Source organism: Leptonotus elevatus, chromosome 7 (genome assembly GCF_054856555.1).
Source record: "Leptonotus elevatus isolate MCC_2025b chromosome 7, RoL_Lele_1.0, whole genome shotgun sequence".
Lineage (NCBI taxonomy): Eukaryota > Metazoa > Chordata > Actinopteri > Syngnathiformes > Syngnathidae > Leptonotus > Leptonotus elevatus.
The window spans coordinates 2,948,971-2,963,352 of record NC_141245.1 but is presented as its reverse complement, the minus strand read 5'-3'; the positions used below and the strand labels follow the sequence as shown (position 1 = coordinate 2,963,352).

Here is a 14,382-nt window from a genome sequence, read left to right as displayed (position 1 = left end):
CAAAAGTATGCTTTGTGGTTTACAATGAGCATATTTTAAAATTGTTATTTAATGAGACAATTGTAATTTATAAGATTATAGTAAAACTCACCTTGGTCTCTGCTGAGTTGAGTTTACAAGACTTCCTGCGTAGTTGACACATCATCAGGATCATCACGCCTTAGTGTTGTGGTCCATGAAAATATTAGAACGAAAGTCATAATATATGTGTCACATTGGTCACGTAGATGTTGGACTACTGTAAGTCAAATCATTACTATTTATACAGCAGCACAGTTGAAAAAGCAGTTAGCAAGTCTGCCTCACACTTCTGAATTTTCCTGTGTTTGGGTTGGTTTTCTCTCTTTTCCTACTACATTCCGAAGAGATGTATGTTACTTGAAGACTCTAAATTAATGGTGTGAAATGTGAATATGAGTTTGAAACAAAATCAGCTGGAATAGACTCCATTTTACCAGTGACCCTGATGAAGACAAGCAATACAAAAAAAAAACTAGGTGCATAAAAGGCAAATTAAATAGAATGGAATTTGAGATTGCCTGAGGTAGTGAATAGCAAGTTAGTCACTATATGTAATATCAGACAGAAAATGTACGGAGACAATTAAAAGATGATCCAATAGCATTCATTTGAGTGTCTGAAAACCACATTTTAAAAATTGAGGCCCGAGGCCTCTATAAAATCCCAGATTAATGTTGTCACTAACACCCTCTCGGTTCTAAACAAACGGACATCACACAAAATAATAAAGATTTCCCAAATCAGAAGTATTGATCAATAGCCTGCCACATCAGTTTCTCATTGCCATCGATTACACAGTTCTTCACCTTACCCTGACAAATTCGGACAATCACAACTCCAGTGCCAGAACACTTTTCACTGATCTCAATTCAGCATTCAACACTGCGCTTTACCCAGAAGGCCAAGTTAGGATCATTGCGGACTTCAGGAAGGCTCAGAGCAGGTACACACCCACAGCCACATCAGTGGAGCGTGTGTCAAGCTTCAAGTTCTTTGACACCCACATATGGGATGATCCCTCCTGGTCCCTGAAGTCTTCCAACCTCATCATAAATGGGCTGCAGTGCTTTTACGTCCTGCTGAGCCCTAAGAAAGCTCACCTTTGGCTTCTGGTGGACTTCTTTCCCTGTGTCATTGCTGAATTCAAGAAAAAAGACCCAAATATTCCGATAACTGAAAAATGTCATTCGTAATCCAAGTATCATAATATTACAGTTTTTCTGCATTGGTTTTTCTCATTTCTTGAAACAGAAATGACATTCTCAATAAAATAACATGGACAAATCCCTAAACCACTCTGCAATAGTTCACAACAGAATGCCATTTCTCAATGATTCCATCAAATTGCAAATGTCTCAGTGCACGATTCCAAATGGTTATGTACCATTGTACCTCAAGTAGCCTACAGTTAGCATTTAGCACATTTTCCAAATAAATAGATTTTTCTGATCTAAACTTATTCAGTAATTCTGAGTCTAATTTGCAAGTCATCATAGTCAGTCATAGTAATAGTCATCACAATAGTCTGTTTAAATGTCAAATAGAGAGCAACCCGTTTATCACCAGGAACAGGGGCGGACTGGCCATCTGGAATTTCCAGAGTTTATTATTTTATATTATGTATTTTATTTTATAGTTCTGGACTTAAAATTGATGTCAGCAGTAAAAATAACCTGCAAAATGACCCAGTAGGTCGGCCAGTCCTCAAACTTTGAAGGATGCTCTTGCAGTGCTCACAGAATGTCAAAGGGACGCTGCATTTTCGGGCCACTGACTATTGTCACTGACTTGTTTTCTTGTCCTCTGTATCATGAGTTGAGGCAATTTTTCTGTAAACTATCAGATGTGACTAATTTGTCTGCAATGTCAGAGGAAGAAAGTTTCAAATATCTGATTGTAAGTAGAAGCTGTTTATTTGGCACAGTTTCTGTTACGTGCTTGGATGTAACGTAACTGATTTATTTGTGAATGTCTGCCTACTATTTAGTTTGGTGTCACATTAAGTATTGTACACGTGACATGCATCAAACTTGCCAGGGCATGCAGTAAATTAATCCTGAATTAGAATTGTGTGCGTGATACATATTGGGTTCATTTTGCAAGAATGGGCACCTTAATTTAACTTTAATTTAAGAGGGTCACATGGTTATTTATTTCCATGAAGAGATTTTGACCCATGTTCCTGAACATTTTTTTTTTTTGTATTATAACAAGTATTTTGGCACAAGCATGCTCCCGAGTGAGTGCCCTTCTATTTTAGTCTACTGCCAATTTCCGAGTTCTCTTCTGTCTCTCCTTTAACTGACACACTCTCTTAGGTCAGATTGCTGAGTCGGTAACTTTCCTGTCACATGAAAACTGATTAGAGATGAGTGATTACCCCAGCTTTGTTTGGTTTTTCTACATTCACTTACATTTAAGGTTTTTCTTGATGATGAATGGAGTTTCCCCTTGAGAGTACATGACGGAGACTATAAGTCACTTGCTAGACAATTAAAGTACCGGTAGTGCTGATAATCTAATGCATTTCATTGTATATCTTGCTTTAAGTGTAGGCTATAAATAAAGAAATACATTATTTTCAACGCAAAAAGGTCCTACAGGCTTTTGATGTATCTGTCTAATTAATGCTTCTTAAGTCAGATACACGAACTGCAAGTATTGGCTCTTTTCAGTGGTCATTTTATGACAGATACAGTACTGTTTAGTTGTAGACCGATGCGAGAGTAAAAGTAGAGGAAAGAGGGAGAGGGAATGTGAGAAGGTACAGCCAAAGGCTGATTAATAAACAGTCAGGAGTGCAGACTCTTGGAAACCTCATAAAACTTGTGAAAAGGGAAATATGGAGGCAAAGTCCAAAGTCCAAAACAAGGCAAAATTGCAAAGTGGCAAAAGTTACTGGGGCAGAGATTGAAGTGTTGGAGTGACGTGGTCTTTGTGGCCTTGAATAGCAAATGCAAAGAAGTCAGTGATTGCTTGGTTAAATTTGTTTTATGGTACAGTACTATGCTGTCCAATATTTGAGGATAATCGTAACTTTACACCAAAAACCATGATGCTCTTGTTTTTGTCACTGGTGTTATTGTTCAAGCTTGTAACTGTCGAAACCACGCAGGTTTCAAAACTCACCATTTTCTTTCTCTTACCTTTAACAGGAAACGCCTTTGTGGTGAGCCTAGCCTTTGCCGACCTGATGGTAGCATTCTACCCTTATCCTTTGGTGTTGTATGCTATTTTCCATGATGGCTGGTCATTGGGAGAGACCCAGTGCAAGGTACGCATGTCATGATCTGTGTTTGGTTTTGCTTCATTTTAGTTATCATGCATCCCTCTTGTCATTGTGCTTGTTTTTTCCAGTCCCTTGTGTCTTCCGATGAACTCCCTCTGCCACTTGTCATGTCCAGGTGTTTGTCATTGCCTCGTTAGTTTGCTTCTATTTAGACCCTGTGTACACGGAAGCAAAGCCGGCTTCATTCCTCAGAATAATTTTTTGTACACACAGAAGCATTTCAAGACATGCGTGAGTCCAAAAGAAGACGCTGAGGACGTTTAATGGCTGTAATGTATATGCCAAGTCTGGAGTGGCGCTGTAGCGCAGCCACAAGGAGTTAACGGAAAGCGTAGAAGAGAAGACGAACCACTGATCTGAAGACGTTTGAAGCTGCGAGGCTTGCACGGGCATGTATGAGAGGAGTGACAATGGCGGGTGATTCCAGTACAACCACATCAAAAATATTTCGCTGTGAAAGCTAAGGAGGTTGTGCAAAACGACTACGACACGGCTATTCGCCATTGTTGACAGACTGGCGGTTCGCACGCAGTCACGCAAGAATTGGAGCATATGTCATTAAACTGAAGGAGTATCCCGCATATGGTGTCTCTAGCATGAAGAAATATTTGAAAAAATGCATAAATACGTTTTTGGGGCCATGGCAGTATTTAAACTGGAACATTTGTATACGTTTTTGGGAGCAAATGAGTTACCCATGTGTATTTATCATTGATGTGTCTAAATGTCCTCTTTTCAGATAAGTGGCTTCCTGATGGGTTTGAGCGTCATCGGCTCCATCTTCAACATCACAGGCATCGCCATCAACCGCTACTGTTACATCTGCCACAACTTCAGCTACGACAAGTTGTACAGCAACCGGAACACCCTGCTGCTGGTCACACTCATCTGGGTCTTAACACTAACGGCCATTGTGCCAAATTTGTTTTTTGGCTCCCTGCAGTATGACCCCCGCGTCTACTCATGCACATTTGCACAGACTGTCAGCACTTCCTATACCATCACAGTAGTGGTCATCCATTTCTTTGTGCCCATTTCTGTGGTCACTTTCTGCTACATGAGGATATGGATCTTGGTCATTCAGGTAAGGCGCAAGGTGAAATCTGAGGTACGTCCTCGCATCAAGCCCAGCGATTTGAAGAACTTCATTACCATGTTTGTCGTGTTTGTGCTTTTTGCCATTTGCTGGGGGCCGCTCAACTTCATTGGGCTCGCTGTTGCCATCAACCCAGAAGAAGTTGCACCTCGCATTCCAGAGTGGCTCTTTGTTGTCAGCTATTTCATGGCTTACTTCAACAGTTGCCTTAATGCCATCGTCTATGGCCTACTGAACCAAAACTTCCGCAGGGAGTACAAACGTATTGTCATGTCTGTGTGGTGGCCACACCTCTTTTTCCAAGAAACATCACGAGGAGGGACTGAGGGCATGAGGAGCAAACCATCACCAGGACTCAACAATAATGACTTAGTAAAAGGAGAAACTCTGTGACGCAGTTTGTATCTCCTGTGCCAAAGCCTCAACAAACACTTGAAGCATAATGTTGGAGTGAGCTATATTAAAATCAAAAGACAAGAAGTAATATCCAAAATAACAATGTTCACCCTTTTCCAGTGCCATTCGTTACACTGAAAGCTCATCAGATTTTTTTTTTTTACGAATTTTTACTGATCAGCATTTTTGGGGCCTGAATAAAAAGTCCCGCATTATTTCTGCTGTGCAATTTATTTATTTATTTTTTAACTGATTTTCTCTTTTCCCTACGGCGGCGTATTAGGGCCACGTATATATATATTTTTTCAGAAGGGGGGTAATTTTCCGAGAAAAAATAAATCTCAAATTTGCTACTTTATAAAGTGGCAAATTTGCGAGAAAAAAAACTCAGAAACTTATGAGAAATACAGTAGCAGATTCGACACATCAACTTAGCTACTTGTACAAAAAAATACCAAAATGTATAAATAATAATTCTGGAAACATAAATTATAATATATTGTTAATATAATATTAATAATTTAATATAATATTAATATACATTTTAAGAAATTAACTTAAATGCTTGATCCTCAGGGTGTGGACCTTTGCAAAGCGAGGCGTCTTTTGTCGCTGGCCGTACCCAACACTTCAAAGAGCGAATGCTTAACATGATATGGTTAATCTCTGCTAAAGCAATTACTATCTCCTTATTTGAAAACCCGACTGAAAAGTATTGGCACAAACATTTTAGTACGTACTTATATTTCTCGTAAGTTTAATTTTTTTTCACGCAAATCTGCCACTTTATAAAGTCGCAAAATTGCCACTTTATGAAGTCGCAAATTGCATTTTGAAGTTTTTTTTCTCCGAATATTGCCCCATCCTCTAAAAAATATATATTTTTATATGTGGCCCCTAATACGACAACTTTGGTGTTATGTCATGTTTTTATTTGTTATAGTGGACGCCAGGATAGCATGGCTGTAACGTGTTGCAAACTTACCAAGCTTATATGTAACATTTTTAGCATGAACATCATGCAAATCAACTTGTGATTGTGATTGTTAGCTGGGATCCAGTCATGAACCAGAAGTGTTGACATCATCCAAATTGTGCGTTTTTATTGGTTTAGACACGCAATTATGTAATGTCAACTGCAATCATCTATGAGTTTGAAAGGGTTTTAAATGTAATTTTGGAGCTACTGAATGAACTAAGGACCAACTTGGACCCACTCACAAGGAGTCATGCCATATAATTTTTGACAAATCTCCTTTCAACTCTACATTTCCTTACATCTGGGTCATTTCACCACACGGTGACAGTTGGTGCTGCTGCAGTTTTAAACAATGTTACGCAAGATTCAATTGCCATGCATCAGGACCAGGTTCTTTTGCATCTTTCATTAACACTTCCAGTTCCAAAACTTGAAATGTGTTTTGCGGCTGAAGTGCTTTCCCGAATTTTCCATGGTGAAAACCATCCAACTTAAATAAGGAGCACCTCTTAAATCCGGTGGCCTCCAACACTTGCTAACAGAATAGTAGGCATGCATGCATTTAAGCACCTGCTGCTTGGAATCTTAGTAGGCCCTTGCAAGGAATTATAGATTGCTATACGCCAACTGCTTTTTTTCGTTACCATGCATCAATTACTGTTCAGAGAAGAAAAGCTTATCGTTTTAAGACTCTGTATTATCCATACTGTAGGTGTGAATGTGAGTGTGAATGGTTGCATATCTACAAAATACAGTAGTTTATGAAAATGTTTGGGCACCCCTGATATTTTTCAAGATTTTCCTTTATACATCCTTGGTTATTCGGATCAGCAATTTCAGTTAAATATATCATATAGCAGATGAACAGTTATATTTGAGAAGTGAAATAAAGTTTATTGGATTTACAGAAAGGGAGCAATAATTATTTAAACAAAAGTAGGCAGGTGCATAAATTTGGGCATCCCAAAAGAAAAAGTACATCAATATTTATTAATGTTGTAGGTCTCTGGAGCTGGGTTGAGTTTGACCGATGTCGCCATCCTTCGCGTCTGCTTACCTGAGATTTTTCTTGGCCTGCCACTCTGGGCCTTAACAAGAACTGTGCCTGTGGTCTTCTATTTCCTCACTATGTTCCTCACAATGGAAATTGACAGCTAAAATGTTTGAGGGGAAAAAACTATCTTTTTGTATCCTTCCCCAAAACCATGATGTTGAATAATCTTTTTCATGTCATTTGACTTGTTTTGAGGCTCCCATGTTGCCACTCTTCGGAGAAGATGCAAGGAGGCGAAAAACTTGCAATTGGGCACTTTAAATACACTTTCTTATGATTAGCTTCACTTGAATACTGTACTGTATGTAGGTGAAGAGTTAATGAGCTTAAAAAACACATTTTGTGTTACAATAATTAATGCCATGCCAAAGGTATTCAAATCAATAAAGCAACAGGGTGCCCAAATTTATGCAGCTACCCACTTATGTTAAAATTTCATCTGCTATATGATATACCGTATTTCTCCGACTATAAAGCGCATCGGGTTATAAACCGCGCCCACCTGGTGTGGATTATTTTATTTTTTTCACGTATTGGCTGCGGCGGACCATAAGCCGCGGATACATAACGTACGTTGTGAAATTAGATACTCAGCAGCGGGCATTCGCACAGCAATATCCTCAGCTAAAAACAAACAAACAATACATGAGCCGCACCGTCAGATCGGATGCAGGGGTGAGAGCGCATGAAAAAAGTAGTGGCTTATTGTCCGGAAAATCTGGTATGTAGCAGGACAAACTGTATGGAAAGAAAATGAACAAAATATTGAATTAGAAAAAGTAAGCGCTTAAACTTTTTTCACTTTTGTCATCACTTTTGAAGGTGATACATTTTATACTGTCAAATGATTTTCAGTTTGTGAGGATAAAAATGAAATTGATGAGATTTTTACGTGTCGTATGTTTAAACGTTTGTGTGCACACTCAGGGTGCCTGTGTTGTTTTGGCAATATGTATTTTCAAACAATGGCACCAAAATAGAGTTGTTTGGTGACAATTGTGACAGACAGCAGCTTCTCTAACTTATTACTCGTAATATCACATCAGTCGTGTATTACTGTGCAAGGTGTTTGGCAACACCAACTGTTTTTAAAGGTATATCGTATATCAAATTATTATATCACATTTTCCTTGTGTCCCTTTTATGACCTACCATGGCTAAACGTGATATATTTAATTCACTGCTGGTAGTTGATACCTCAACTTCTTAAACATCATAAAAGGTGCCTGTATTGCTCATCTTTTTCACTTAACCAAAAATAATAACCACTTATATCATGATGACCATAGATGGACATCCTCCTACATTATAGGAGATCTTATAGGACCTATAAGATTGTTCTCACTTCTTTAGGCTGAATATGAATGGGCAGCACAATTATAAAACAAGTATACAGTATATACCCCCCCCAAAAAAAAATAAAATACAAATAAAATAAAAAATAAATAATTTAAATAAATAAATAATCTGAATCGGGGGGGGGGGGGGGGGGGGGTTGAGGGGGTATAATAATTTTTACAATTTCCAGATTTCTTTTTCATCCATTTTATGACTCATACTGACATAGACATAAAGATGCCATGAATAAGAGAGAAGAAATAACTTATTTTTCCTCCATGTACTTAAAAAGTGCACATTTCTCAAATTTATGTTTGATGAAAACAGAAAGGCCGTTTGGTACCTGCAATACTGAACACCAACCATTCCAAAGAACTGGATTGAGTTTGGATTGAATAACCTGCCTTGCCGGTTTATTTCTATAGCATATTTCATACACAAGGCAACTCAATGTGCTTTACATGAGACACAACACCAACAAGCATCAACATACACAACAGTTAACGACGTTCGCATGCAAAGCAGTGAAAACAAAAGTAGCTTACAAAAATTACTACAAAAAAAACATACATCAACAACGAAAAACACATTCATAGAAAACTTTAAAGTAAAGAAATAAAGTTTAAAAAAAAACAGATTTAAAAATGTTTAGAAGACCCTAAGCATAGGTATAGGATTTTTTCTTTTTTTATTATTATTTTTTAACCTGAATTTAAAAGCATTTACACTCGGGGCTGACTACCTCTGTTGGCAGCTTATTCCATATACAATTTCCCTTCTTCAGTCAAACAGCCAACACAGTTATGTTAAAGTAACACTGAAAGAAAAGTAGCGACCCAGTCAGTGCATAACTAACTACACATCCGGGATACCACAGTATTCTGTTTTTTTTGTGTGTGTGTGGGGGGCATCCAACTTTTGGCTCACTTGGCTTTACTTGGGTCATCTGTCAGTAACATACTAGGTTTAGAGTTTAAAAAATAAATAGATTTTTAAAATCCTCTTCTGCAGCAGCAATAAAAGCTGCTTCCAGAAAAAAAACTAAATAAAAATTATATATATAATACAAGTGAATGTAATGCTACTGACTTGAATTGTCCTCGAAAGTGCTGCCTAATGAAAGAAATAAATGTTACGCGTGGAGGAGTTCAGTTGCCACTTTGGCATTTCACTTATAGTAGATAGTCAGGAATAATTCCAAATATGGAGAACAACAGTTAAAAAAAATAGAACAGCTCCTTAAAATCACCAAATGCAGCACATTAAAACCTGATAAACATCCTGCATGTTAAAAGACAACAAATCATTCAATTCATCTGGTTTATATTGATGTACTTCACAGAACCACACAACTAGTCATGAAAATAGGAAATATAATAGCTGACTACAGATGGACCAGTTTAAAATGTTTTTGTTTTTTTTCCCCTCTAGTAATAGGACCATTATTTATACGAAAGGTTTCTAAAAGCACAATTATTTAATAAAAGCCGGATCACAGTGTACTTTTGCAGTTTACAGTTTGAAATCTTAGTAACATTTCGATCTTAGTAATGATGAGAATCAGTACTTTCTCTATGCATTTTATTCTTCATCTGATTCCAAATGAGCATGAAAAGCAAACAGAAGGTCACTCATGTTTGTGAATAGTGCTCCCTTTTTTAATGAAACTATCTTAGTAAAAAACAAACAAAAATGCCTCAGCTGATGCAGGCAGAACTTCAGGCTCTGTATGCCAATGTGCATGTTGAAAAAAAGTTTCTGTTATCTTGTTGAATGTGAATTCTTATATACAATAATTGTTTCTTTTTTGTTTGCTTTCTGTCAAATGATCCCAGCTTGTGGTTGATTGACATCTGTGCTAATAATGTTGATAAATCAAAGCATACTTAATAACTGTAATAAATAACTGCATTGATTTAAAGTTGCACTCATCAATGTCTTCACTTTTTTTTTATTGTGTTCATCCTTATCCAAAATGTTGTCACACATGATATACAGCAGTCCAAAAGAAATGAACTTCATGTAACCAACTGTTGTGTTTTATGTTATTAGACAGCATATTTTAAGACGGTAAGTTTTGTAATTATCACTGTGGTGTTGATTTTCAATGTCAACCTTCACACCCCAAATTTTGTGATCAGTCAAAATTGTTAGAACACTAACATAACCAAGTACTGCACAGTGATATCTGACTTTTTGATCAGTTATTAACATCAGTCAGTGGCACAGCAAATGTAATAATGTCACTATTAATAGGGTCTTGGACATAGAAATAAAAATATAGCATGTGTTGCTAGCATGCTAGCTTATTAGTGAAATCTACACTAATAATTGTATTTTACTGACCTTCCCGTGAAGCCATGCCATGTTCTTTCCATACATGCATCTGTCAAGGTTAACATTCATGCTAGGAGGTTGATTCAAGACTCTAAATTGACCATAGTTGTGTATGTGAGGCTAGATGATTGTCCATAGTACTATTTTATATGTGGTTGGCATTTCAACCAGTCCCAAAATCTACTGCATACGTGACCCAGAACAGGATTAGCATATAGAAGCAGGATGTTTATATATGTTGACAGTTTTAGTCAATTTTTCCAGAAAGGTTTTGTACACGTTCAGGCATCCTCAACTTTGAGATCCACTGTCCTTTCTTGTCATTTTTCTGATGCCACAACATGGGCTGATGATGTTGATGATCCAAGATGCTATTAAATATTTTAGTGCAAGTTAGCACTTCACCGGCTTCAACATTTAAGTGACATCTATGACACTGCAATTATTTTGATGATCCACTTTCTCCTCTAGGTATGCACAAATGTAAGAATGCTTCTCTCAGGCTTGCATACTGAAACGAACTGTTGGTGAAAAGAGGTGGACTTTCCCGATTTTACTGTGTCACCCAACATGGTACAGACGTTTCATGTACAATTTTGTCTTCTTATAGTATCTTCATTAAAAAGCATTATTGATTTATGTACTCTTCCTCTCTATAAAGTACTTTTCACCTTTCTATGAAGTTGACTATATGGGCTTGTAGACGACACTGTCCTTCCCTTGGTTATGACTGAATGCACTTTGTGTGGTGAGGGAAAAACAACATGTGTTATATTAAAAGAATATGTTTTTTCTTTCATCAAAGAATATGGTGCCAGACTGCTCACTGATTGTGGCAAACATGCTTGGGAGGACATGAAGACTGAATTCCTTCAAGACAGACACAGTACATAGTGATTAGATTGAGAGGGTTCATGAAAATTTTTTAGGCTACCCACAAAATAAATGAGGTTTTCTATTCCCACATTGGCAGTCATTTGTAATGGGAAAACGTGTCAACTCACAAACACAGCTGTTAGATTTTCTAACTGTGAGCTTGTTTGTATGTTTTTCTGCCCATTAAAGATGATGCATTTACTATATGCCGATTTCAATCCTGATTTCCATTGACAAGATATTTGTCAGATTGTTTAAATTTTTGAGATAACTAACAAGTTACACAGGAAATTGCTTTGTGATTCTTAAGTGACAAAAATGCAAAATACACTGCATTTATTATTCTGTTATATGAGTGGAGTGCTCTCAAGTTTGCCATTGTTAAAGTTTACTACTATGTCAATTAAAATATTTAAAGGTGTTGTGTTCATTTTTCTCTTATTACTGTCGTGTTTTAAAAGCGAGAGCAAGAGGTTCCGCTAGCCTTGTGAGGCTATAGGTGCAGAAAATGGATTGGATGGACCTGCATGGTAGGCAAGGGATGGTACCACTCCGCCACCTGAAGCCCCCTGTTTATTGATCGTGCCGCTACTCAAACCACATCAGTGATGTAATTCTGCCAACGTCTCATGCCATGACATGCATTAAAAAAATGAATTAATGAATTAATCCAGGATATTTCCACAATAAGATCCCATGTCTCGGCACAATTTTCCCCATTATACTATGCGGGTGTCAGTTGTGATGCTATATATTGTAGCGATAATTTGGGTTGCCATAATGGCTTATGAGAAATTTAGACGGTACTGAGGGGAGTTGTAATTTCCTCAGCAACCTCAGGGGCACCACGTTGACTTTGCTTGTTTGTAGGAGCAAAATAAACGATAAAAATCCTATTATCAAGTATTCATAATCTGAAGTTGCTACTTTAGTTAATCATGGAGTTCTTTGCTTTCATAAGAGAATTACTAATCCACTCATTAAACACAAAGGATTCGGCAGAAATGGAATTTCTCGACAACAAATTTATTTATTAAACACACATATATCAGTCACAGCCTAACCTATTAACTCTTTGACCGCCATAAACGTTATAAAACGTTTAGTAAAAATCTACGGAGGGGCGCCGAGGACGTTAAAAGACGTTCACTATGTTTTTTTGTTTTGTTTTTGTTTTTTTGGAAATGGGAGGAGGAAAGCCTTGGGCAGCTGTGCTGAAAGTATCAAGCAGATCTAGTTAGTATAATGACTCGTTTTGGCCCCTAGATGGCAGTGATGACTCTCTTTGCACAAGGTTGGGTGGGCCGCCCACCGTGGGCGTCAGTAGAAGACGTGAGGCGGAGCTAGAGTGTTGAGGAGACAATGGCTGATGATGCAACCGGTTGCAAGCAGCTCACGCTTGAGCATTTTTTTCAAAGACGGAAAGCATCGATCAATACTAAAAAGCGCATTGATGTCGACGATGATGATGACTCCGAGCTTGACGCCAAAGTTGGAAGCCTTGACGCGACCGTTATGATCACGTAGTAAGCCTCACCGGCTAGCGCTGCTAACACCGGATACTTCTGCACAAGCGGAGATTCGATCGGGCGATGGAGAGTTGTCGAAAAGCATCGACCAATGCACATTGATGATGATGATGATGGTGAATCCCGAGGTTGACGCCACAGTTGGACGCCACAGTTGGACGCGGCCTTTATTCTCACGTCATAAAGCCTCACCGGCTAGCGCTGCTAACGCCGGAGCTGCACAAGCGGACATTCGATCGGACAATGAAGAGTACCCCGAGTCCAATGCATATTCATCGGAGGAGCGGGTACAGTCTGATCACGGAGAAGACACTGGTTCTGGACTACGATGCCACCATGAGTGGATAAGATGGATCAGAACATCTCTTACCACCCGGTATAGCAACTGAAGGACATGAGGAAGCCAGACGTAACACCACCGTAACGTAACCGTAACATGATCCTGATATTAGACTTTATGGCAACACACACTGCAGTATATACTTGCTATTCCCCGGAAAAAACGGCCTGCAAGAAAGTGTAGCTTCTGCACGCGAAGAGGCAATCGCAGTGAAACTAATCTGTTGTGCAAATCATGTTGCGTCTCCTTGCACGCAGGGGAGTGTTTCACAAAAAGAAAAACTGTCGTTGAAACATCCACATAATTGTAAATAGCACCACAGTTGCACACATTTGTAAATAGTTTGCCAAATTGTTGTCAAATTGTTACACTGTTGAATATAAATAAACTTATTTTGCTATCAAAAAAACACTTTTTCATTCTTGGTGGTAGTGTTTTATAGAAGTAAAGCACTATTTAGGTGTTTGTGGCATCATTCATGGACAAAAATAAGTGTAAAATTCACTTGAGTGCATGAAATAATATTGTTTCACTAAAAGCTTGATTTCTCCGTATTTTGGTCCAAAACAAGCGCATTCGGAGGAAAATTAACCATTTTCTATTGTTGATTACTAAAGAACGGAATAAGGTAGAAACAAACTGTTTTTTTCTAATGAAAGATGATAGTTCAATCTCATTTGGTAGTATGTGTGTTTCCATAGTCCAAACAGAAAATTTTCTGTGGACCTTGAAAGATCAGTCAAAATGCTTAAATCGGCTGGCACTGACAGCATCCCTTTTCTGAAAACGTCTGGCAGTCAAAAAGTTAATGAAACGGAATAAAAATGCTAATCAAAGTTAAAAAGAAAAACTTGCAACCTAACTAACTAAGATAAAAGAAAGTAGATGAAAAAGGTAGATAAGGGAATAAAGATGGAAGCGTTTGACCTGTCAATTACTTTATGTTGGAATAAAAGTGTTGCACCAGTAATATATGATCATATTGCAATGCGGCGCAACTCACGAAACTGGTTCAGTTGCACGGGAGAGAGAGAGAGACTCGAGCGTCGAGTTGAATGCTGGAATTCTGGAATGCTGCAACAGGTCTCCGGCTGCTGGTCAGGTGCACGCGCGGCGTGGAGGCAGCG

General features: G+C 38.2%; 1 protein-coding gene across 1 annotated transcript in view; it reads left to right on the top strand.

The window, feature by feature from the left end:
* Window positions 1-8,269, top strand: part of LOC147170383 (melatonin receptor type 1B-B-like) — a 45,687-nt gene extending 37,418 nt beyond the window's left edge. The window contains 2 exon segments of the mRNA XM_086080962.1: window positions 3,177-3,295; window positions 4,050-8,269. Coding sequence (XP_085937088.1) covers window positions 3,177-3,295; window positions 4,050-4,799 — 869 coding nt within the window. The 3' untranslated portion in view covers window positions 4,800-8,269.
* The last annotated feature ends 6,113 nt before the right edge of the window (window positions 8,270-14,382 follow it).